The sequence below is a fragment of the Elephas maximus genome, chromosome 5, assembly GCF_024166365.1.
Source record: "Elephas maximus indicus isolate mEleMax1 chromosome 5, mEleMax1 primary haplotype, whole genome shotgun sequence".
Lineage (NCBI taxonomy): Eukaryota > Metazoa > Chordata > Mammalia > Proboscidea > Elephantidae > Elephas > Elephas maximus.
In genome coordinates this window covers 84431264-84459135 of record NC_064823.1, presented here as the reverse complement: position 1 = coordinate 84459135, position 27872 = coordinate 84431264, and the positions used below count along the sequence as shown (strand labels likewise).

Sequence of the window (27872 nt, the reverse complement as noted above, 5' to 3'; positions counted from 1 at the left end):
GTTAATCTAAAGGTCACCACCAGCACAAGGCTTTTTATTAAGTCTGAGGTCCCTTCTTTTTTTTACCTACCAAACATACATCTACAGCTTACAAAAACATTGAGTATAAACAAAATAATTCCAGACTTGTTTAATAATCATGTGAACCAAATGGCAAATTCTTACAAGGAATAAGGTCTGACAGTGTCTTGCTTTTATGCTTTGCCTCTCTTTGCTCTCTCCTCTAATCTATTCATCTGTAAAATAATTCCGGCAGATAAGATTTCTTTGTTCAGATTTCAACTTTCATTTCATTTACAAACCTAGCCCTACCTCAAGAATGTCTTCTAGAACATATGCTTCCATTTCAGCCGCTGTCTCCACCATGTTTTATCAAACTGCCATGTTTCTTACTGCACTATGATTAGGTCATTGCCAGCAGGAACACTCCTCTGTGTCAGCAAGGGAACAGGAAATGGAATGTTCTATTACATGCCTAAAGCAGCTTAGCTGTTCACTAGCCAGGCATCTACCAAAAGAGCAGGGGTGACTCACTGTGTATTTTTTAAAGACACAGAAGCTCTATTCCAAAGCAAACTTCTGTCAAGTAATTTCAACAGACAAAACAGATAAAGTCTGTTATTTTACCATTTCAAAATTTAATATTTCAAAAGAGAAATAATTATATATTTTTTAAAAACCTATTTAACATGTCTGCTTTCCTGGTTGAACAAAAGAGGTTGAAGAGGGTTATGCAGCAATTTATCCTTAGTAAAGCCTTGCGAGATTAAGAGCTGTATTAAATACGCAAAGGAGGCAAGATAATGCCAAATTAAAAATTTGCTACATCACGCAAATGGATTATATAACACATGTATTATAGTTGCTAATTTGACTGTGTTTAAAATAATTACCGTATTGTAGATTTTTTTTTAAATGGTAAACTGACTATCTATAAATTAATTTCTCTGGAAATATTAAAATTGAATTGATTTACTCTTGCTGAAGCAAGACGTAACACACCTTGGTATATTCATTTTCTAGTAATGCCTTTAACTTCATTTACGAACCCAAGAAATGACCTTTATCTCTTCCTTACCATAAATACTACAAGAGACTAAAACAGTCCAGATAAATAAAAATCAGAGACATGTATCTGGATCATCAAATCGCAAATTAAGTGGGTGGCGGATAGTAGAGACAATTCATATAATATTCATTACATACATTAAAAAATCGCAAATTAAGTGGGTGGAGGATAGTAGAGACAATTCATATAATATTCATTACATACATTAAAAAAATATACAAACATTCAGTCATACATTACATGACTGATCCTCCGTTTTGTAAAATTTTTAGGTTGTCTAATATTTTTCTTTATGCAATCTGGAATATGAGAAATGCAATGGGAAAGGAATGTTTTATGTTCTGTGGCATTAATAAAATAACCTAGCACTTGTAGGAGCCGTACGAACTGAAGATGAAGTACTCTCAGTGAGCAGAGTAATCAATCCAATTATAATTCTAAGGTGAACAGCTTTTTCTAGCCTAAATTTTCCTAACCTAACAAAACGAATTTTCAAAAGGAAAGGAGAAAACATGGAGGGAGTAAACAGTTGATCAACTCATATGGCCAGATCTAAGCTGAGAGAAGTGATGATGTGAATGACATTTCCAGCAATATCTCTTCAAGGTGAAGCCCTGATTTAGTGCAAGAGATTTTAGAGTTCTCTGGGGCCTCAGATATAATCTGTAACACTGGATGACATTCACTCAACTTAGACATCTACTGTGTATCAGAAACTGTTCTGGGTGCAGTTTCTTTTTAACAGGTTTACATGAGTTGGAATCTACTCAACAACAGCAATAATAATGTTAAGATTAAGTGAAATAAAGTATCTACTACACAGTTCCTGACACTTAGAAGATTTACTGTGCTAGACAGTATGTTATTTTTCTTTTTTTAATAAATACGTTATTTAACCCTCACAACAATCCTGACAAGTGATAATTTAAAATAGTATTAAAATTACATTGTGCTTATTTACCATGTGCCAGACATCATTTTAAGTGCTTTTTAAGTGTTAACTAGTTTAATCCTCATACTAATCCTAAAATGCAGACACTATTATTGTCCCCATTTTACATACAGCAGTCCCCCATCTGGGTTTTGCTTTCCATGGTTTCAGTTATCTGTGGTCAACCTCGGTCCAAAAACATTTCATGGAAAATTCTAGAAATAAGTAATTCGTAAGTTTTAAATCATGTGCAGCTCTGAGTAGCATGATGAAATCTCCCTCCGTCCCATCCTGGGTGTCAATCATCCCTTTGTCCAGCATAACCACGCTGTATATGCTACTCGCCTGGTAGTAACTTAGTAACCACCTTGTCACATTGACTGTCATCGTATTGCAGCACTTGCGTTCAAGTAGCCCTTATTTCACTTAGTAATGGCCCCAAAGCGCAGAGTAGTAATGCTGGCAATTTGGATATGCCAAAGAGAAGCCATGAAGTGCTTTCTTTAAGTGAAAAGTAGACTAGACTAAGTAAGGAAAGAAAAAAACCATCTCACATCATCACAAGAAGGCTGAGTACAGTAAAATTTTGAGAAAGAGACCACAGTCACATAACTCTTATTACAGTATACTGTTACAATTATTCTAGTTTATTATTGTTAATCGCTTACTGTGCCTTATTTATAAACTAAACTTTATCATAGGCATGTATGTACAGGAAAAAGTATAGTATACAGAAGGTTCGGTACTACCTGCAATTTCAGGCATCCACCGGGGGTTCTGGAACTTATCCCCTGAGGATAAGGGGGGACTACTGTACACGGAATCTGGGGCATGGAGAAATTAAATTAAGCAACTTGTCTAACTTAGTCATGGCTATTAAGCTGAGGAACTAAGACTTAAACCCAGGCAGCTGAGCTCCAGAGTACACCCTCTGAGCCATACTTCCTCCAGGTGACATTATTCTCATTTTACAGATGAAACAAACCAAGTCTCAAACAATCATACAACTATATATAGCAGAGCTGGGATTCAAACCCAGGACTGTCTGACTCCAAAAATCATGTGGAATGACAAATAAAAGATAATATCAAACCATATATAGTGTTTATATTTATGTATACGTATGTCTGGCATTTGGAGGCTTATCAAACAAAATAACTGTTAATTCCAATGTTCTTTCAGAGGAACTAGCAAAAAAAAAAAAATGGTGTTTAATATCTCCTGCCTTTAGGTGAATTCTTTCCCTGCTTCAAATAAGCTGCTTCATCTTTCCACTAGGAAAAGCCATCAACAAAGTCTTCCTTTCTCAAACTCCTCTCCAACATAAGCAAGCAGTTAGGTTTGGGTTTCAAGAATCTCATCTGTTGGAATACTCTTTTTTCCCATAAGCCAAGAATAGGCTTTCCTCCTTTACTTGGCAAAATACTGAGGCTCTCAGGCTCAGAATCAATCAAACAATTCACTCTCCCCCTCCCTTCTGTCATAAAATTATGGGGTGAAATTTTTTAATTTTTCTGACTATTGTTAAGTTTTTAATAATAAATATGTGCTATAATGGCTTTCCTACAGAATTATGAGTGTTTATATACCATTAATCATCTCTCTTCCTTACACAGCAGAAGTTGAAGAAAATAGGCAACACATCTGCTTTGTTTACCAATATATATACAAGGCCAGCAATCTGTGGCATAAAGCAGGCACTTAAGCATTTGTTGATGAAATAAATAAATGCATGAATAAAAGAATCATCTGATACCCAGTAATAATCCCAATTCCTTTGAAATTATTGCTGCCACTATTAATGATTTCTAATAAAAAAATTGCTTTTTGACTGTAACTTGAGGTCACTGAAATAAGATAATGAAAATACTGAACATAATCTAAATTTCAGAATTTCTGTAATTCTTTGTCATACGATCTTAAAATATTCATTTGCCCCTCATTTTACAGGGCAGAAACTGTCTTCCCATTTGCCTAAAGTAGATTTCAATGGTATAAGACCTTTTGTTCCCTAATCAAAGCGTATAAACAGTAGTCAACATACTAATAAATGTAAATCAACACATAAAAATGACTTAAAATCATGAAGGAAAATACTGACTAAAGAAAGAATACATGAATGTCCAAAGTGAAAACGGGAGAAAAGGACAGAAGAAACTCAATAAATACCTACATTGGATGAAGGGATTGTCTAAAATTTTTAATTTTATTTTAGGACCAGGACTAGTTTCCTTGAAGAAGGGATAAACAAGTAAATCGAAAAAAAAAAAAAATATACACAAAAATGTACTGACAAGCAAGCAGTCCTCTTTATTGATGTTTGCCCCCCCCCAATATAAAACCTTTTTTCAAAAATTCCTTGTAAAGTTTCATTCCCAGCAAATATTTTTTTTTTCTATTTAGGCAAAGACTTCAAAATCCACATTTCCAAGCAAAGCAAGGATGGGTATCAGTCGTAGGACAAACATAATGATTTCACTCACCTATATAAAAACAAACTACTAGAAAAAATAATATTAGAACCAATTTCACCCCTCCAAATGTATGAAATTTAGGTATTACCTTATAATCTCTACTCTTCTCCTTTCTACCATGTAAATTACATTTTGCAGCAAAATTCTGTAACCCAAGTGTGAAACAGCTGGGACCAAGTACAAAAAAAAGACAGACACTACAGAGTTAAATCGAATTTAAATTAAAAGGTTAATAAAGTCTGATAAAATTTCTGAAAGCTCATACATTATTACAACAACATTATCCTTATGATATTAACTTGCATTTCTCATAAACTATCACCCTATAAAATGACTGAAGGTTCAAGATGCACATCTAATATAGCACAGCAATATTCTCTTCACTATCACTATAGTTTTTTTTTTTATTATTATTAACTATGGTTTTATGGAGCCCTGGTGGCACAGTGGTTAAGCGTTTGTCTGCTAACCAAAATATCAGCAATTCAAATTCACAAGCAGCTCCTTGGAAAACCGATGGGGCAGTTCTATGTACAAGGAAAACATTCACAGTATAAAGGAGAACACAGGGAAAAGTAAATCTACCTCTCACCAACCCCTAAGAGGCACAACTAGTGTATTTGCCTAAAAATAACTTACACATATCAAGCACATCTTACTTAGTGTAAGTTTTTTTTAATAGAAATGGAAGCATATTATGCATACTTTCCTGTGTCTCTATTTTTTTAATTTAATACTCCTTGAAAACATCCAGATTAGCACATGTAGAGCTATCTCTTTGATTTAAACAGCTGCTCAATTTTCCACTAAAGAACTGTACTATATTTTGTCAATCCCCTACTTATGGGCATTTACGTTATTTCTAACCTTTCAAAATGCTGCAATGAACATTCTTGGGCATACATCCTCTGCACATGCCTGAGTATAACTGTACAGTAAATTTCTTGATGGGTATATGTATTTAAAATTTAATAGATGTTACCAAATTGCCCTCCAAAACAGTTAAACTAATTCATACTCTCTCAGTGAATGAGATGGCCCAGTTCCCTGCAAGTATGAGGTCTTATCAACACAAGCCTATAAAAAAGCCAGATCAGAAATTAGCATTAGTTTTAAAACATGTATAATCTATACTTATCCTTAGTTCTTCATCATTACACTTTTTAAGGACTCCCAAATCAAAATTACACCTCCTCTTTTGTCCCTTATCACAAAATTCACATAGATTCATTCCTTGCCAGACAAGGAACTAATCTCAACTTATTAAAAAAACAATAAGATAAAAAACAAAAAGCCTCAACACAGATTCTATATGTATGCAAGTACACCTTCTCCTCACTTGCCAACTATCTCGTTATCTGACATTTCAAATTTACGACAATGCTAAAAAATCTATTTTGTGCATCAACGACCTACATCTGCAGTAACGAACACCGAGGTCTGAGGAACACCAAGGTGTGAGGCAAGAGTAAAGCTAGCAATGATGGTGAAGGTTATGTGTCAACATGGCTGGGCCATTATTCTCAGTGGTTTGGTAGTTCTGTAATGATATAATTTGCAAGTTATGGAATGATGTAGTCATCCTCCATTTTGTGATCTGATGTGGTCATACTCCATTTTCGTATAACCCCCTGGTCTTTGGAACCTAACCATGTCAGTAAGTGAATGGAGAGTGAACTGCTTTACCTTTTAAAAAAATTTCTTCTACTAAAATACAAATTCCATCCAAGGTTTAATGGGTTCTTAGGAATAGACTGTGAACAGATGTTGCTGTCAGAATTTAGGTATTCCAAGTATCCAAAATTTTTTGGAAAATATTTGGGTATATTGTCACTAAAGTAAATTAAAAAAATACTGCTGGATGTATTTATCTGATAACCTGCCATATTTATTCTCAAATTATTCATTCTTAAAGCACAAAATATAAAAAAGTAATCAATCTATCATTATAAAAAAAAAATCCAATGTATACTAATAAGAAGATGAAGACAGGGTCACCCATAAGCAGTTTTTATTAACTACATCCTAGGTCTAATTTAGACAACAATATTTTAAAATAAAAGTGATTAAACCTTCCCCAGAAGCTTCCAAAATTAATCTTAATAGTTAGACATGCTCCTAGATATACGGAGGTTTATCTAAAAGGAGATAACAAAGGCTATATAAAATTGTAACATAAAAATAAAATAATGCAAAGGCCATCCAGTAGTACACTTTAAGTGTATGTGAGGAAGGATTTTATAATTCATTTTATGGCTTAAACGAACTTTTCCAAGGAAAATACTGGCTAAGAGCTCTAAGAAACATTTTTTAAAGATTATCAGCATTTTCATTATTCATTACACAAATATTTACTGGGCACTTACTAGGTGAAGACCTTATGTACTAGACATTAAATACAGAATAGCAATACTGATTCCCAACAAAATTTAACATCAAAATCGCCAATGATTTCTTTTCCTTTTCACTGACTTACAGACATTTTCCATTCTCTAACTATCAAATAAAACCTGAAACTCAGAATAGTGCAAATGAGAAATACTATACTTATACTTAAATACAAAATATTTTACCCAGATATGTCCTATGTACCGAATGAAATACAACCACAGTATGTCCAAATATAAATAACAAAGCAAATTAAGAAACAAAGCAGCTTGTCCCACTTTTTCACATCTCCAGTAATAGTCGGGCCTGTTGGACACTTGCACTTCTTGTCTCTACCCGCAATGGTTCACACTAAGTTTTCTGTACCGCGCAACATTTTAAAATAAAAACAAATACATGCATAACAGAAATTGCTTATTTCAGTTGTTTTGTTTTTTAAAATAAGCTAACTCTACTGATAGTATGGCAGTCTCAATCTGCTCAGCAAAACGTAAACTGTCCTCTGGTCCAAAGTAAATGGCATCTACCATTGAAAAGACATACACAGTGTGGAGAGGGAGATAAAACATACAAATTATAAGAAAAGACTTAAGTCCAAAGACAATTTTTCAGTAACCAGTTACAACCACTCCATCTGAAAGACAACTGTCCTATCCTGGGGGACTAAAGAAAATAGCTTCAGATAACTCACTCAAGATATTATCAAAAGGTATGGAGAATAATTAGGATGCTAAAAACTACCCAAGGAACCTTGGAAACCCTTTGCTGTCACTGGTCTCCTCCTCTGGTTCCTAGATAGTCTGGTGTCTCTAGCAATAAGCTCCAAACAGTCTGGTCTCACAAGATGCCTGTTTAAAAAAAAAAAAAACCCACTGCCGTCAGGTCAATTCGGACTCATAGCGACCCTACAGGGCAGAGTAGAACTGCCCCCATAGAGTTTCCAAGGAGCGCCTGGTGGATTTGAACTGCCAACCTCTTGCTTAGCAGCCATAGCACTTAACCACTATGCCACGAGGGTTTCCAAGCTGCCTGTTACCACTCTGCTATTTCTAGCCTAATGCTACTGATAACAAACCTTGAATGGACAAGTTCAAAAACTGCTCTCTCAAACTCATAATTTTATCTACTAAGATACGTATTACATTAAATTTTCTCTATCCACCAAAGGTTAGGCCAGAAATTGCATAATGGGCCACTGCTCCATTTTCCACTAACCTGATCGTGACCATAAATAGAGACTCTCTGGGGGGTCTTCACATAAAGACGATGTTAGAACATTACTGTGACATTCCAAAGTTCTCAAGGTATTCATCCAAAAAAAATTAAATCTCCAATAAAAATATGATATAAACACAAAGCAGTATTTTCCCATCATTATGTGTATAATTATTATCTAAACAGTATGCTTTATGAGCCATATTTTGGTAGTCAGAAAACATGGCCTCACTGACAGAAACCATGCCATGGCCTCACTGACAGAAACCATGCAGGAAACCACAACAGAATTTTACAAGACCAACCACTTCTTCCTTGAAATACCTTTTTTCAACAACATAAATGGTGACTACACACATGGACTTCACCAGATGGAATACACAGGAATCAAATCATCTACATTTGTGGAAAGAGAGGATGGAGGAGCTCAGTATCATCAGTCAGAACAAGGTCACCAACTGACTGCGAAACAGCTTATCAACTGCTCATACGCAAGTTGAGGCTGAAGAAAAACAGAACAAGTCCACAAGAGCCAAAGTATGACCTTGAGTACATCTCTGCTGAATTTAGAGATTACCTCAAGAAAATATATGACACACTGAACATTAATGACCAAAGACTAGACAAGTTGTGGGATGACATCAAGGACACTATACATGAAGAAAGCATAAGATCATTAAAAAGGCAGGAAAGAGAAGAAAAAAATTCAAGCCTAGAGTTACAATACTGAAGGATTCTATGGGCAAAATACTAAATGACTCAGGAGCATCAAAAGAAGACAGAAGGAACACACGAAGTCACTGTACCAAAAAGAACTGGTCGACATTCAACCACTTCACAGGAGGAAGCATATGATCAAGAACAAATGGTACCGAAGGAAGAAGTCCAAGCTGCACTGAAGGCACTGGTGAAAAACAAGGCTCCAGGAATTGAGGGAATACTAACTGAGATGTTTTAAGAAACAGATACAACACTGGAAGCATTCCAACCAACTGGAAGACACATATGTAAGTGCTCATTCCAAACAAATGTGATCCAATGGAATGCGAAAATTACTGAACAATACCATTAATATCACATGCAAGTACAATTATGCAAAAATAATTCAAAAAAGATTCCAGTACTGTATTGACAGGCAACAGCCAGAATTTCCAGTCAATGCAGAAGACGATGTGAAATGAGGGATATCATTAATGTCAGATGGATCTTGGCTTAAAGTAGAGAATACTGGATGGATGTTTACCTATGTTTTTACTATGCAAAGGCATTAAATGTGTGGATCATAACAAATTATGGACAACACTGCAAAGGACTGGAATTTCAGAGCACTTAATTGTGCTCTTGAGGAACCTGTACATAGACCGAGAGGCAGTCACTCAAACAGAACAGGCGGATGCTGCGTGGTTTAAAATCAGCAAAAGTGTGTGTCAGGGTTGTATTCTTTTACCATGCTTATTCAATCTGTATGCCAAGCCAATAATCCGAGAAACTGGACTATATGGAAAAGAACACTGCATCAGGATTGGAGGAAGACTAATTCACAACCTGTGTTATGTACATAACACAACCTTGCTTGCTAAAAGAAAACAGGACTTAAAGCACTTACTGATGAAGATCAAAGACCACAGCCTTCAGTATGGATTTCAGCTCAACATAAAGAAAACAAATAACCTCACAACTGGACCAGTAAGTAACATCATGATAAATGGAGAAAAGATTGAAATTGTCAAGGATTTCATTTTACTTGGATCCACAATCAACGCCCATGGAAACAGGAGTCAAGAAATGAAAGGTTGTACTGCACCGGGCAAAGCTGTTGTAAAAAACCTCTTTGAAGTGTTAAAAAGCAGAAATATCACTTTGAGGGCTCATGTGCACCTGATCCAAGCAATGGCCTTTCCAATCTCGTGTCATGGATTGAATTGTGTTCCCCAAAAATATGTGCATCAATTTGGCTAGGCCAAGATTTCCAGTATTGTGTGACTGTCCACAATTTTGTCATCTGATATGATTTTCCCATCCTTAGTAAATCCTATCTCTATGATAATAATGAGGTGGGATAGGCAGCAGTTATGTTACTGAGGCAGGACTCAATCTATAAGATTGGACTTAGATACAAAAAGAAAGCAGTGAGCAGAGGGACAGGGGGACCTCATACTACCAAGAAAGCAGCGCTGGGAGCAGAGTGCGTCAAATGGACCCAGGGTTCCTGTGTGGAGAGGCTCCTAGTCCAGGGGATGATTAATGAGAAGGACCTACCTCCAGGGCCCACAGAGAGAGAAAGCCTTGCCCTGGAGCTGATGGCCCTAACTTTGGACTTCTACTCTACTAGACTGAGAAAGTAATTTTCTCTTTGTTAAAGCCACCCACCTCTGGTATTTCTGTTATAGCAGCACTACATAACTGAGACACTTTGTATGCATGTGAAAGCTAGACAATGAACTAGAAAGATGGGAGAAGAACTGACGCATCTGAATTATGGTGCTGGCAAGGAATACCGAATACACCATAAAATGGCAGAAGAATGAACAAATGTCTTGGAGGAAGTACAGCCAAAATGCTCCTTAGAAGCTAGGCTGGCGAGAGTTTGTCTCACATACTTTGGACATGTTATCAGGAGGGACGGGTCCCTAGAGAAGGATATCATGCTTCTTACATGGGTAGGCGAAAAAGAGGAAGACCCTCAACCAGATGGCTACAACGATGGGCTCAAATACAGCAATGGTTGTAAGAATGGCACGGGACTCGGCAGTGTTTCCTTCTGTTGTACATGAGTTTGCTGTAAGTTGTGACTACACAATATCTAACAACGACAACATCTGGACATCTTAAAACCAAAAAACCAAACCCAGTGCCGTCGAGTCAATTCCGATTCATAGCGATCCTATAGGACAGAGTAGAATCGCCCCACAGAGTTTCCAAGGAGCACCCGGTGGATTCGAACTGCCGGCCCTTTGGTTAGCAGCCATAGCACTCAACCACTACGCCACCAGGGTTTCCTTCTGGACATCTTAGGAAAGAGTAATTGCAACATAAGACCATATCAAGCTTACAGGAAAATTTAATTATTCTATGCAACCGAACTGTATCAACACTATTTTGAACCAACAGCACCTATTACCACGTTTTATGAAATCAGGTTTAACCCACATTCATCTCTTTCAACTCCTCTATCACGAATTTCTTATCAGAGACAAGTATTTTTAGAAAGTCTATCAACTCCTATCTTGTCCAAGAACACAGATGCCAACTCCTATTAATCAAAGAGTTAGTATTGTTTAAAGGCCAGTCATTGGAAGCTTATAAAATGTTTACAAGCATAACCGAACTGCCAAGTATAAATTTATATTTAATATTTGTTTTTATATGCTTGAGGGACCTGTCTCTCTCTCGCACAAATTCCGTAATTTCTAGTGAAATACTTAATTTTTTAAAGTATTTCTCATACTTTAAATTATTTTAAAGTTACACACTTGCATACCTTGATAATTCAGCACTCCAGTTTACTTAGAAAACTATATACAATTCCAGAAGAATCATTATAGGTGGTATATTTATGTCTTAAGGTCTCTTGTAGTTTACACTTCAGTATATAAATATTATTAAGATTTTGGATTTTTAAAAATCAAATCTTAAAAACATACAATTAGAAATCTGTTTCCCAAAAGGTCATATTCCTGATGTAACACTACTAAGATTTCAAAAAATATTTTACCTATGTAATGCATAAACAGGATGCTAAACTGCCTTTAAGTTGAAGTGGCATCAAAATAGGATTCTTTCACTCAACAAATACTGTCTGGGTCACAAAATGTATGCAAAATTGCTAAACTATTTATCACATTTACACACACAATTTTTCTATATGTTACATTTTAAAATAAAAAACAAGTATATCCATTATAGGAATTATTTCTTTTAATCCTCACTTTTTTTTTTTAAAGATGGGAGAACTGGCACATAAGATCATCCTCATTTTTAGAAGGAAGGGGAAAAAAGGCCTTTTCTATCTTTCTTCTTCCAGCTCTTCCCGGAGACACAGTTTGTCTCCAGTAGGCAAACTATCTCCGTGATCCCATGACACTTCCCTTTAAGTATCACCAGGACAAAGGAGGCTCCTAAACCTGGCCATCAGTATACTAGAAAAAATGTCATCTTATTTAAAGGCACTGGAGCACAGAAAAACTCAGAATTTTCCTGTATTTCTAAATTTCCCACAATAAACGTATTACTTAAAAAAAAAAAAAAAAAGATTATAAAAGGAATGTTATTTATCACGGAAAGGAGAGGCGGAGCCAACACGGTGGAATAGACTGACACTTCCAGCAAGCCTCTTTGCAACAAAGACCCAAAAAAACAAGTGAAACGAGTATATTCGTGACAAGCTAGGAGCCCTGGGCATCAAAGGCAAGCTTAGAAAACGAACAGAGCCGCGGCGGAGGAAGAGACGGTGCAGAGACAGAGAGAAGTTACCAGACCTGAATCGCGGGGAGCACTCAGGCACAGTGCAGCGGATGGCTGGTACTACCATTCGGCTGCAGTTTCCGTGGGGAGAAGCAGCCAGCCACACAGCTCACTAACACCTCCGGAACCAGAGAAGAACGGCGCTCTCGGTAAAAGCTAAGTACTTGCATATATTTTACCGCGCCCCACCCCCCCAACCCCAAGCTGGCTTCAGCAGCTGAATTCTGGGGGACTCGGCTAGGCACTGTTTAGCACCTAGAGCCATCCTCCCAGCCTTGGGGAACGAAAAAATTTGCATTTGGGGAAAAAGATAATTTGCCAGCTCCACTAACCGGGGGGAGCTCAGGACAGAAGCAGCTCCTGTCCAGGCATAAACGGTCTGTAGACTTTGAGTATCTTTCCCCTCTGCATGGACCTGTGCGGGCCTATTTCAAGAGAACAGGCCCTTGTTGGCAGACTCCAACCATTTCAGCTATGCGGCAGAGAGTTTGGTGTTAGATGTTTGACACTGCTTTGCCTACTAAACAGTGTCCTCACCTACCCAACCCAGGGGCCTAAGGACTGGTCGCTCCACTCAGGTCGCCCAGCCACCAAGGACAGAGGTCCAAGGATAAGTGGCACCTCCCAGTCCTTACAACCAAAAACACTGACTGCTCATGGTCTGTCTTCAGAACCTACCCACCTGTATGCTCTAGGGATCACGGACACGCTTTCCTCAAGGGACATGCTTTCCTCAGAGACACGTGGGGGACGATTCTCAGCCCACTGCCTTGTTCAGAGTGTGAACCCCTGCTTCAACCAGATACCGGTACTTACACCAATCACCCATGCCACTCTAAGAATATAGGACAGAGCCTGTACCACACACTTAATGATCGGCTATCTGGACGCCTGAGCTGAATTCATACAAGAAAAGTGGATGGATTCCTAGACTGCTATACCTGGTAACAGCTCTAGCCATCTGGGGACAGGACGTCAGAGCTCCAAAGGCGAAAATAATCAACCTAGCTCACTCAAGCAACCCATTGGGACATAATAAAACAAAACAATGCAAGAAGCTACAACACAGTAAGCAAACATAAAATAAGCTAGTACAATAACTTACAGATGGCTCGGAGACAACAGTCAATATCAAGTCACATAAAGAAACAGACCATGCTTGCCTCAAGAAGCTCACAAAACAAAGAATCAAAGGATCTTCTAGTTCAAAGTGCATTCCTGGAATTACCAGAGGCAGAATACAAAAGATTAATATACAGAACCATTCAAGACATCAGGAAAGAAACGAGGCAATACGGAGAAAAAGCCAAGGAACACACAGATGAAGAAATTAAAAAGATTATTCAGGAACATAAAGAAAAACTTATCATGGAAAGGATTCAGGAATTAACATACAAAATCAAGAACGTAATCCAGTCAAGAAATAATTATGCATCCTGCATAAAAATCCCCCACGTGTCAGACTGTTTGTCATACTGTGGGGCTTGCGTATTGCTGTGATGCTGGAAGCTATGCCACCGGTATTCAGATACCAAGAGGGTCACCCATGGAGGACAGGTTTCAGCTGAGCTTCCAGTCTAAGACAGACTAGGAAGAAGGACCCGGCAGTCTACTTCTGAAAAACGTGAGCCAGTAAAAGCCTTACGAATAGCAGCCGAACATTGTCTGATATAGTGCTGGAAGATGAGCCCCCCAGGTTGGAAGGCACTCAAAAGATGACTGGGGAAGAGCTGCCTCCTCAAAGTAGAGTCGACCTTAATGGCGTGGATGGAGTAAACCTTTCGAAACCTTCATTTGCTGATGTGTCACGGTTCAAAATGAGAAGAAACAGCTGCAAACATCCATTAATAATCAGAACCTGGAATGTACGAAGTATGAATCTAGGAAAATTGGAAATCATCAAAAATGAAATAGAACGCATAAACATCGATATCCTAGGCATTAGTGAGCTGAAATGGACTGATATTGGCTATTTTGAATCGGACAATCATATAGTCTACTATGCTGCAAATGACAACTTTAAGAGGAATGGTGTTCATTCATCGTCAAAAAGAACGTTTCAAGATCTATCCTGAAGTACAACGCTGTCAGTGACAGGATAATATCCATGCGCCTAAAAGGAAGAGCAGTTAATACGACTATTATTCAAATTTACCCACCAACCACTAGGACCAAAGATGAACAGAAGATTTTTATCAGCCGCTTCAGTCTGAAATTGATCAAACATGCAATCAAGACGCATTGATAATTACTGGCGATTGGAATACTTAAGTTGGAAACAAAGGAGAAGGATCAGTAGTTGGAAAATATGGCCTAGGTGATAGAAACAATGCTGGAGATCGAATGATAGAATTCTGCAAGACCAATGACTTCCTCCTTGCAAATACCTTCTTTAACCAACATAAACGGCGACTATACACATGGACCTCACCACATGGAACACACAGAAATCAAATTGACTACATCTTTGGAAACAGACGATGGAAAAGCTCAATATCATCGAACAAGGCCAGGGGCCGGCTCTGGAACAGACAATCACTTGCTCATATTCAAGTTCAAGCTGAAACTGAAGAAAATCAGAGCAAGTCCACGAGAGCCGAAATATGATCTTTAGTACATCCCACCTGAATTTAGAGACCACCTGAAGAATAGATTTGACGCATTGAACACTAGTGACTGAAGACCAGACGAGCTGTGGAATGACATCAAGAACATCATACATGAAGAAAGCAAGAGGTCACTGAAAAGGCAGGAAAGAAAGAAAAGACCAAGACGGATGTCAGAGGAGAACTGATGAAGTAAAAGAACTTAGCAGAGGATTTCAAACGTCTCGAGAAGACAAAGTAAAGTATTATGACATGTGCAAAGAGCTGGAGATGGAAAACCAAAAGGGAAGAACATGCTCGGCATTTCTCAAGCTCAAAGAATTGAAGAAAAACTTCAAGCCCCAAGTTGCAATAGTAAAGGATTCTATGGGGAAAATGTTAAACGACATAGGAAGCATCAAAAGAAGATGGAAGGAATACACAGAGTCATTATACCAAAAAGAATTAGCCGATGTTCAACCATTTCAAGAGGTGGCATATGATCAAGAACCAATGGCACTGAAGGAAGAAGCCCAAGGTGCTCTGAAGGCATCGGCGAAAAACAAGGCTCCAGGAATTGACGGAATATCAATTGAGATGTTTCAACAAACAGATGCAGCACTGGAGGTGCTCACCTGTCTATGCTAAGAAATATGGAAGAGAGCTTCCTGGCCAACTGACTGGAAGAGATCCATATTTATGCATAGTCCCAAGAAAGGTGATCCAACCAAATGTGGAAATTATAGAACAATATCATTAATATCAGACACAAGCTAAGTTTTGCTGAAGATCATTCAGAAACGGCTGCAGCAGTATATCGACAGGGAACTGCCAGAAATTCAGGCTGATTTCAGAAGAGGACGTGGAACCTGGGAAATCATTGGTGATGTCAGATGGATCCTGGCTGAAAGGAGAGAATACCAGAAGGATGTTTACCTGTGTTTTATTGACTATGCAAAGGCATTAGACTGTGTGGATCATAGCAAACTATGGAAAACATTGCGAAGAACGGGAATTCCAGAACACTTAATTGTGCTCATGAAGGACCTTTACATAGATCAAGAGGCAGTTGTTTGGACAGAACAAGGGGATACTGAATGGTTTAAAGTCAGGAAAGGTGTGCATCAGGGTTGTATTCTTTCACCATACCTATTCAATCTGTACGCTGAACAAATCATCCGAGAAGCTGGACTATATGAAGAAGAACAGGACATCAGGATTGGAGGAAGGCTCATTAACAACCTGCATTATGCAGATGACACAACCTTGCTTGCTGAAAGTGAAGAGGACTGGAAGCACTTACTAATGAAGATCAAAGACCACAACCTTCAGTATGGATTGCACGTCAACATAAAGAAAACAAAAATCCTCACAACTGGACCAATGAGCAACATCATGATAAACAGAGAAAAGATTTAAGTTGTCAAGGATTTCATTCTACTTGGATCCACAATCAACAGCCATGGAAGCAGCAGTCAGGAAATCAAACAACCCATTACATTGGGTAAATCTGCTGCAGAGGACCTCTTTACAGTGTTGAAGAGCACAGATGTCACTTTGAAGACTAAGGTGCGCCTGACCCAAGCCATGGTATTTTCAATCACATCCTATGCATGTGAAAGCTGGACAATGAATAAGGAAAATGGAAGAAGAAGTGATGCCTTTGAATTGTGGTGTTGGCGAAGAATATTGAATATACCATGGACTGCCAAAAGAATGAACAAATCTGTCTTAGAAGAAGTACAGCCAGAAAGCTCCTTAGAGGGGAGGAAGGAGAGACTACATCTTACATACTTTGGACATGTTGTCAGGAGGGATCAGTCCCTGGAGAAGGACATCATGCTTGGCAGAGTACAGGGTCAGCGGAAAAGAGGAAGACCCTCAACAAGGTGGACTGACACAGTGGCTTCAACAATGAGCTCAAGCATAGCAACAATTTTAAGGATGGCTCAGGACCGGGCAGTGTTTCGTTTTGTTGTGCATAGGGTCGCTATGAGTTGGAACCAACTCGACGGCACCTAACAACAACAACAATATAAAAATAGTTATATTTATATTCTATGCAGCTTTCCCCTTTCCTGAAATTAATTCTCAAGCAACATCTATTTCTTCCCCAGATGGTTTCTAAAAGTCCTGTCACCCTGGAATGCATTTGCTTCACAAAGTGCAGCATTATCTGACAAGGTATACACATCACATCTGCAATCTTTTTAATATTATAGATATGATGCATGCACAAGAGAGTTTTTAAAAATCCAAAAACTACAATGCACAGAAAGAACATTAAAAGACTTTTCTGTTACTTTCCTGCATCAAAATGCTAATGAATTGGAACACTGCTATAGACTTCTGCTTGTGGTTACCAGCTTAACCTTAGTACCATTTGTTTCTTGACTCATGAACCTTAGATGCTATCTATTGACTCTCCACGGAAAGAATGAGCAATTATCCTTCTTTTGTTGCCTCCCACCTCCTAATTTTACAGATTAGCACTGGGTTTTTTTTGTTTTTTTTTTCTTATAGATTTATAACACATTCTACTTCACAACTCTAAGTCCATTTTATCTATTTTCTAGGCTGACTCTAAAAACTAAAACATCAAGTGCAGTTTATAATGTGATTAGGTAAATGTTGTCCACTGAAGGAAACATAACTTTGTCGTTTAGATATTACTAGTTGAAGGAGAAATGTCCATGTATTCTAGACTAGTAACACTCTAGCTTTCTTCACTTCTTCTTGGGGGCCTGAGATGCAATTGTAGCTACCTACCATTCCTACCCTCCCCATCACACCCTCTATCTTGGATTTATTATTTTTTGTGTGTGCTACGGTATCTGAAATAATATTTAGTATAGGCTCCATAGTTTTTCCAAGTGCAAAAAAACGTATTTGACCTCACATGATAAATGCTGTGGTGAGGTAGAGAAAATTTAAGTTCAAGTCTTATTTTCCCCCAAACATTAAAGATGCTGTTCACTATCTTCAAGCATTCAGCATGGCTGCTCAGCCATTTGATTTTCCTTTTCTTATTCCTTTTCTCAAGGAGCCCTGGTGGCGCAGTAATTAAACACTCAGCTGTTAACAGAAAGGTCAGCAGTTCAAACGCACCGAAAGATGTAGCAGTCTGCTTCCATAAAGAAACCCTATGGGGCAGTTCTACTCTGTCCTATAGGGTCATAATAAGTCAGGATCAACTCAACAGCAATAGGTTTGGATTTATTCTCTTTCTCTGGCAATAATTTTTAGATTTGCTTTTTATCCTTAGAGTTCTGAAATTTTACCAGATTTTTTTAGATACGGATCTTTTTTCATTTATCCCACTTGGTAGTACATGGGCTCTTCCAATCTGAAAACTCATCCTTCTCCAGGTCAGGAGGTTTTCTTTCATTTTCTCCTTTCCATTGCTCCTGTTCTCTGCTTGTAGAAGTCACCTTTATGGATATGGCAGCTTTGTGAAGGATTTTCCACAGCTCTTTAAATTTCTCTGCTTCTCCAGATTTCATGTTTTTGTTCCATATACACAGAGTTCCACTTCTTTAGGTCCAAATCAACAACTCAGTCTTATTTTATGCTAAACTGTTATCTAGCCAATCCACTGAAATTTTTCTTTATAATTTTCAAAACTTTTTCTCCTCTTCCACCCCTTTTTTAGCACAGCTATGATTAATCATTACAACATGTTTTTCTATCTTAAATGACATAGTAATTACATTTTTCCTTTGAAGTTTTTTTCTGTTCTCTGAATTACAACTGAAGTCAGTTGTTGTTTAATGTTCCGCCATCCTTTTGATTCTCCTCAATTGTCCGGTTATCCCTATCTTTTTCTACTGACAAATGAAAGATTACTTTAGACAGTATAGGAAGCAAATGTGGGTTTCCCCTGAAGTTGTCTGCGTTTATTTTTCCAAGCGGCTTCTCCCTTAAATAAGAGAGCTGACTACAAGCACTATTAAGCAAGCAGGGTATATGGATAAGCAGACATCCCAGTAAGATACCTGGAGAGAAGTCAAACAGGTTGACAACTGTTAAAACTGCTTCTCTGCTTTCATGCTTTTGCTTTTCTCTCAAGTTCTAACAACTCAATAGATGTCCTACTGAACTGTTGGCCTACTTTCTTAAGAGAACAAAGTTGAGACTTCAGGCCTGAGGGTAGACACTACTGCCACCAGAGCTGTTTAGGCAAGAGAAAGGTCAAGAGGGAGGCTCAACTGACTCAACATTTTGGCAAACAACTCTTTAGAAAATATTCTTGATTATTACCCAGCTGCCCCCTACTGTCATCATATTTTTTGGACTCCAAGCCTGGAGCCTTTCTGATGTTCCCCTGGTAAAACCTGGGCTTACCTCTGGTATCTTGGATTCCAGTTTCCTCTGGGATTTTGCTGTCAATCTGATTCCGTGATCTTTCTATCTTCTTCAAAATTTCTGGTCCTCTGATGGTACCTGTAGTGGACTGTGAACTGTAATTTTACTGCTCAACGTGCTTTCTCCCCGCCCCCTTTTTCTAGCAACATAATCCCTCCTTTTTGTGGGGAACATATTCTATGTGGTTTGGGTGATCCTTCCCAGCCACCACAGGATTGACCAAACAACCCACGTCTGGCTAAAATATTATATTCCCCTCTCCTCTGAGTGCCAGCCATATTTGCATAGCTGAAAACGAAGCAAATACAGGGAGGTTAAAAAAAAAAAAAAAAAAAAGGCCAAAAATATTGAGAGAAAAAGTACTGATGACATTATTTAAGTCTGGATCTATCCATGCCCAAGTCAGATTTTCTACCCTTTCCTGCATACACACACACAAGCACACATAAAAGTTACAGAACTAATGAAGTTATTTTGCTCCTCTGTAACGTAGTTTGACTAAGAACATCTCTTCCTGCTTTTGAGAATTGTGGTTTACTTCAACCTTTACAAAGTATCAGTGGGACTGTGGGAGGAAAGAAAGGTAAAAGAGGATGTTCAATCCACCATATTTAAAAGAAATAAGGTCAACAACTATAAAATAGGCCTGAAGAAATAAAATTATACCTTCATAGTTTGCTGTTAAACATACAAGGTAGGAAATATTTGTTAACTAAGGACACCTTTTCTTTCCATAAAACAAGTTTCACTCCTCCAGGGGGAAAAAAAGTCTATAAAAACCAGTGATCTCTTAACTAGCTTTTTCTCTGAGTCAAAATTCCAATGGCTTCAGAAAGAAAAAGAATACTTGAAGGTTGATAGCAATTTAAAACTTCCTAATAAATTATTGGAGCCCTGGTGGTGCAGTGGTTAAAAGCTCAACAGCTAACCAAACGGTTGGCAGTTCAAATTCATCAGTCGCTCCTTGGAAACCCTATGGGGCAGTTCCACTCTGCCTATAGGGTCGTTACGAGTTGGAATCAATGGCAGCAGGTTTAGTAATTAATTATTATTCAAAAAAAATTTTTCTCAATGCTTATGATGGCAACTCTTGGAAGAAAAAATCTGTAGTTATTAGTGTGATTATTGGGGGTGAAAATTTAGAAAAGATTATTTACTTTTTAATTTTAAAGGTGATAAAAGCACAGGAAGTTAATGAACTCCTCAGTGGATAAAAGATGAAATCCAATATTCTTGACCTAAAACTCCAAACCCATGGTTCACAGATCTCAAACACTCTATACCCCCTGAAACAAATTGCAAAATGCTATATGTACATTTCAGGGGAGAAAAGGTTCACGTATTTCATCAGAATCTCACTAAAATCCATGACCCAAAAAAAGGTGAAGAAACCTGCTCCTGACTAGAAAAGAACAAGGGTAATTTCATTCCAGAGTGGCGCTGTTAGGTGCTATCAAGTCGATTCCAACTCACAGCAATCCCATGTGACAGAGCAGAACTCCATAAGGTTTTCTAGGCTGAATCTTTATGGGAGAAGCCCTGGTGGTGTAATTGTTTCCCATAAAGATTACAGCCCAGGAAACCCGATGGGGCAATTCTTTCTGTCCTATGAAGGCTGCTACAAGTCAGAATCAACTAGATGGCACACACCAACAGTCTTTACAGGGTTTGAACACTGGAGGTACTCATTAATTATTACATTCCAGAATAACATGTAATAATTAATGAATACCTCTAATGTGCAAGACAGTATAGATATATAGATTATTTCCATTCTTTATAAAAATTCTGTTACAAAGGAATCATTCAGCCCAACATGGATGAAGAACATGGAGTAACTTTACCAAAGTCACGGCAATAAAGCAGTTTCAAACTCATTCCTCATTACTGCCCAACTCAGCTTCAAACTCCTTCCTCATCATGCTTTTTATAAGAGAAATATTGGTAAGAAAATAAATACAAAGACAATGGATTATTCTCAGAACAATATAATTTTTTGTCATGCACGGAAATCAACAAGTGCTCACATGCCTGGGGTTTAATGAAATTGGAATCTGACTCTACTTCCTAACTGTGTAATTAAGATTCTCAGAGAAACTTCTGCTTATGGTAGTGAGGTCAGGAGGACTTCAGCACTTGATTAAGATTTATGTACCTCAACATTCAAAGCTGCCTAAGCCAATAAATAGGTCCTCTTCTGGGCTCCACTGGACACAAAGCAAATTTGCTTACGCATAAAAGACAAACAATTGCAATACCACTTTTTTTTTTATGTCTTGGTATAAAAGACAAGAAGATCTGTTGAAATTTTCCTCTTATGGAAACATCTCCCACATACGCAACTGAAGTATATTATAGTACTTGGATCAGGTCAAGAGAACTCAGGTACTGGAGTTTTGGCTGGAGCTAGAAAGCAGAATCAGGTGGAGGAGAGGATCTTGGGACTATAAGGCGGTTATACGGGTACAGAGTAAGAAAACAGAAAGAAAAGGTACAAGTGAAAGAACAGTCCACAAAATGAGTTAGGAATACATTTTAAAGATTCTGAGATTTAGAAAACAGCCTGTTCAAATCTTTGACACTGTACCATTTTATCTAGAACCCTAGTAGCATCTGCTCAGCCTACAGCAGAGAAGCCACAGAAATATGGTTTGTTTCATCATTCCTAGGAAAGGAAATGAACGGGGAAGAGAAGTACGTGCATTTCCCATTACTCTTATCTCTCCCTTTGTAGTATAAATTTTAAAATTCTAGGGAAATTTAAGAACCAGTACATATTCTATTTAAATACCCAAAATTTAATCCAGAATCTAATCCTAAAAGGTCATTTAACCCACACAACTAATCCTTTGTGCAATCTTCATTACAGAATCTCAACCCCTCAGCATACGCTTAAACGTAAGATGTGGTGTTAAAAAAAAAAAAAAAAAACTCTCCAGAAAGCTGTTATAAAGTTCCAAACACTGGCCCCAAATCTATTCAACCCCATTATTTCCATTCAAGTTATAGCTCTACTCATTTAGGAGAATCATAAAATGTTCACTGTCACATTACAGGTGAAGATAGTTACCATATTCCAGAGTCTCCTTACTTCATACAAATTAATTCTGTTCATTCAGTATTTCCACAAATAACACATTCTAAAGTCTTCAGATATTCTCTGAATATGTTCAAGTTTGTTTGTCTTTTAATCTCTGTTATACTATTCGTGTGGGGGAAAATGCAACTTACTTTATCCCTCATGCACACTGGGATGTAAAAGTGCAAAGTGCCTTTATTAACTCTTATTTGTAAGAGACACTCCGTGGCTTTTGTAGCTTCATCAAGATGTTCAGAAACACAGCCTTTAAAAATCTGTCTAAAAGATTTATTTTCCTGGGGTTGCGTTTCCCATAGCCTGTGGTCTTCTTCTCCATGCAGGCTTTTATATGTGTGGATGATGCTCCTTCCGAAAAAAATTTTTAAAACATCAACTACACTGTAATACACTACTCCTAATTTATCAACTATCTCATTATCTGACATTTCTCATTTACAACAATGGTAAAAAAAAAATCTACTATCCGACTATTTTGTGCATTAACGAGGCAGCAGGCTTGGCAGCAAGGGCTGCAGAGAGTCCCCTCCCTAAAGGAGGGTCCCCGAGTGGCTTCTGGGAAGCTAGGCTGAACTGCCCTAGGCCGAGCTGCCCTGTGCCCTCCACTCCCTCCAGCCAGCAGGGACACCAGGTCTAGCCTCCTCCCCAGCTACAGCCTCCAAGAAGACAGCAGGCCAGCCTGGAGGACAGAGCAAGCTCCAGGATTGTGAATGCAGGGCTTGCATGGGTGGAAGTGGAGCCCTGGAGGTCGCTCCTCAAGGGAAGCTCTGACCCAGTACAGGAGGAAGATGAAGTGGTTAAGTAATGTCACACAGCCTGGCTTTATCCAACTTTGTCTCCTCCAAGCCTCCTTCTCTATAGACAGATAATAAATTACTGGACACATCACACTGATCAGCATATCAGTAAATCCTAGCTGTTATTATTTCTATAATCACATTTTCTAAATAAGAAAAAAAAATCAGACAAATGGGAAGTCTGAAAATGGAAAAACAAATCCTCTATTTTCACATAAGGCCAATTTTTGCACAATGACTTGGTCTTTGGAACCTAACCACAGCAATAAGTGGGGAGTGGGTGCATACCTGTTTTACAAGTCTGTCTCTATCACTAGTATTTTTAGCTCCTTAATGTCACCAAGTACTTACCCACTCCATAGCATAGCTCATAGCAATAGCTTGATGAGTGTTTGATAAGGAATAAACAGATGAGGGATGGTAGAGAATTTATCTCAGATTTTATTTTCAAAAATTTAAAACATAATTTAGTCTTGAAGAAACATGATCTTTATTATAAAGTATTCCAAAGTGAACACTTTCAATTTGATGCTAGTTCTGCAAATACCATACATCATTTTGGGTTCTTCCTTAAAACAAAGGATGTGTAAGTAGAAGCCAAACAATAAGAGAAAGAAGAGTAATTCAGTTAAAATTCAATATATTTAATAATATAATATTAATAGTGAAAAAAGTCCTATACTATTTAGCAGTATTAAAAACAAGTATAATTTATAATTAATTTAACCAAAAAGATCAGGAAGTTCCTTCACATATAGAAAGTAACAACCTGAGCAATCAATCAGTAAAGAAAAATACTTCATTTAAGTAAAAGTTTTCAGTCTACTACAATAAAAACTTCCAATTCCATACAGAGAAACATATTATCTCTACCTAAAATAAATTAATCCACATGCACAATTACAGCTGAAAAGCTTTACTGGCAATCTATAAATTCAATAAAATAATCAAATCAAATGAAATTGAAAAGGAAAATGAAAGAGTAAAGTGTTTCTAAATTACAGGTGTCAAATTGTATTAAAAACAGCCAAACATCTTACTAGTCATTAACTCCATTTTCACAAAGCTCTCCGTTTTTCTTCATGCTTCAGTCTTAACTAGTATTTGCAGAGATCCTTATAGTTCACAAAATGTTTTCACATACATTATCTCATCTGACCACCCCAGAAAGAAGGTTTTATCCTGTCCCTTTTCTATGAGGTTCTCAGAGATTCAGCTTACATGTCATCTTTACCTGAGAGCATGAATTAAGGAAGACAGCAGGATCTAAAACATTCATATTTCACACTTTGAGCACTATGATGAAAAAGGTCATCTACAAGAATTTTGATCTGAAGTTCCAGAATTGGTAAATAGTATGCTACTTACAATCTGTGGAAGCCATATCTAAACCATTCACATGAAGTCTTCCAAGATGGAGATTAGAGAAACAACAATACGTAATAGAACAACATTAACCAGCTACCCTTGGATAAAGTCGTTTTTGGAGGGAGTCTTATAATCTGGTATTCTAACCAACTCCTAAGCATTCCAGAACTACTACTACTACTTATGTGTAGTGACCCAGGAATAAATCATTACATATAAATCTATAAACAGAACCTAAGTGCAAGACAGAATGAGCTATGCGCTCCGAAATTTATACAAAACATACTTTTTTTTAGCAATTACTAAGGTGGCCATAAAAGAACAGTAGAGTGAGGCAGCGGAATATGGAAGGTAAAAACAGCAGAGTTTAACGTGAAAATGCTCATGTCTGTATTACATTTTGATCATTTACTATGAACTGGAGCAGCTTACTCATTTTTTGCCTTAACATCTTCAATCATAAAACATCGAAAAACTCTACCTCTCAGAATTGCTCTTAAAGGAGACTGTATATAAGGCATTACAACGACCCTGGCACATAGTAAGCACTAATTAAAATTTTTGTCATGGGGGTTACAAGAATGTCCAGCACTCTCTTCCTTCACACTCTCACACTCCACCTTTTTGGCAACAGAAACCCTCTTTCTTTGGGAAACCATTCTATGAGGCTCAAGTGGGGATAACTTTTCCTAATCTGTTACATGGGGTGAAAAGACATGACCTAGAGGCAGTGGCTGGTTCAGGAACGGACATGTGACCCAAGCCAGGTTAACAAGATTATTTCCGGAACCAGGAAAGAGAGACTTTTTCTTTTGTACTGCTAGTCATAAGAACAACGTAAATCCAGAACTACATATGCAGAAGACATTAATTGTCCCTCAATATCCTCACTTCTCTTCTGCTTTTACTAAAAGACCACCTCTCCACAAGTATTATCTGGGTATATGACCACCCAGCAAGTTCTACATATTCTAGGTGTGGCCCTGTAACTAAGTTCTGCCCAGTGGGCTACGAGAGGAAATGATGTTTGCAACTCCGTGCTCAATTCCTAAAAAGGAAGCTATCTGAGCTTCTTGTGGGCTAGAACATGGACACGATGCTGGTGAGCCAGATTATACCCTGCAGATAAGGTCAACACTCTAAAGCAGAGCTGTCCAATAAAACTTTCTACAATGATGGCAGAGTTCTGTATCTGTACTCTCCTATACGGTAGCCACTAAAACCAAAAACCAAACTCACTGCTGTAGAGTTTACTCTACCTCACAGTGACCCTATAGGACAGAGGAGAACTGCCTCAAAGTGTTTCATAGGAGTGGATGGTGGATTTGAACTGCCAACCTTTGCTTTAGCAGCCAAACACTTAACCACTATGCCACTAGGGCTCCAGGTGGCCACTAGCCACATACAATTATTTAAATTAATTACAATTAAATAAAAACTAAAAATTCAGATCCTCAGTTACACTAGCTACATTTCAAGAACTCAGCAGCCACATGTGGCTAGTGAGCATAGATTAAGGGATGATGTAACAGTAAGACAGCAGGAATTCAGATCCATGCAAGACCTGAAGGACTATCTCTGAAGTATCATATAAGAAAGAAACAAACTTCTACCTTGTTTGAGCCACCTGCGTTTTGGAGTCTCTTTGCTCAAACAATCTATCCTATGCCTTAACTGATACAGTAAATTAGAAGTGTAGTGCCGTGTAAGAAACTCCTAAAAACTCAGATAAGGCTTAGAGGTCAGGCAGCTAGGAAACATATCTCAGGCTGGAAAGCTAATGGCCCTTGTTATGCAGTGGCAAAACACTTGCTAAGATTCTTACCTGCAATAAGAGGGAAGGCACATCATATGCCTACCAAGCCTGTAGCTCTTAGAAAAACTCACAGTACTGGCGTGTAGTGTAATCAACCACAAATTCTCAGTTAAGAATTATGCAGTTTACTGGTACAACTAGATGGTGCCCAGCTACCACCACTGACTGCTCTGACAGGGGTCACAATAGAGGGTCCCAGACAGAGCTGGAGAAAAATGCAGAACAAAATCCTAACTCAAAAAGAAAGACCAGACTTACTACTCTGACAGAGACTGGAGAAACCCTGAGAGTATGGCCCCCGGATGCCTTTTCAGGTCAGTAATGAAGTCATTCCCAAGGTTCACCCTTTCAGCCAAGGAGTAGACAGGCCCATAAAACAAAAGGAGAATAAAAGGACACACCAGCCCTGGGGCAAGGACTAGAAGGCAGGACCAGAGAGGAAAGCTGGTAACACTGAGAAGGGAGGGTGTTGACAAGTTGTGGGGTTGTTAACCAATGTCATAAAACAATATGTGTACTAACTGTTTAATGAGAAATTAGTTCTGTAAACCTTCATCTAAAGTATAATAAAAAAATAAATAAAAAAAACTATTGTTGAAAAAAAAAAGAATTAGTTTGCAAAACCTTGCAAGTGGCCATCCAAGGCACAACAATTAGTCTCTATTCACCTGGATTAACAGAGGAAGGAGAAAAGTCAGGAATACTAAGAGGATAGGGAAATGTGTGGCTAACTGCCTCCATGAACAACTGCCTCCTTTGCCAAGAGACCAGAAGAACTGGATGATGCCTGGCTACCATTATGGAACATTTATTTTGATCAAAGACTCTATAGAAGAATTCTGATCAAAAGGGGGAAAATGCAAAGCAAAGTTTCAAATTTTCACACACTCCAGACTTCCTGGAGCCTTGAAGGTTGGAGGAACCCATGAAACTATTGCCCTGAAATAAGCTTTAAACCTTAAACCAAAAATATCTATTGAAGTTTTCTTAAAACCAATAAATGGTTTAGTTTAACTAGTAAAAAATGTCTGCCTTGAACATTATGCTTTAAGAACTATCTTTATAGGATCAAGTTGACAACAGCAACTCAAAAGATTAGATAGGAACCTTAGGGGGCAGCGAATTTATGTTACTAGAGGAGGAACAACTCATTAAAGGAAGGTGAGAATGGCTGTATAACTCAATGAATGCAATCAATGCCACTAAATATATGTACATGTAGAGACTGCTGAACCGGTGTAAGTTTTGCTGTGTATATTCTCAACAACAAAATAAAAATTTAAATTAAATGAAAAAGAATTAG

General features: G+C 37.9%; 1 protein-coding gene across 6 annotated transcripts in view; it reads right to left on the bottom strand.

The window, feature by feature from the left end:
* The window catches only part of ANKRD17 (ankyrin repeat domain 17), a 191660-nt gene that overhangs the window by 148850 nt on the left and 14938 nt on the right, over positions 1-27872 (bottom strand). The window contains exon 1 of one of the 6 annotated variants that reach the window (XM_049886036.1): positions 19471-24072. The exons of 4 other annotated variants lie outside the window; for them this stretch is intronic. Coding sequence is in view for 1 of the 2 variants with exons in the window: in XM_049886035.1 (XP_049741992.1) it covers positions 313-366 (54 nt within the window). In the remaining variant the exon portion in view is untranslated. Of the gene's footprint in view, positions 1-312; positions 4084-19470; positions 24073-27872 lie in introns of those variants that run through there. One more of the 6 variants, XM_049886035.1, reaches the window with a different exon arrangement.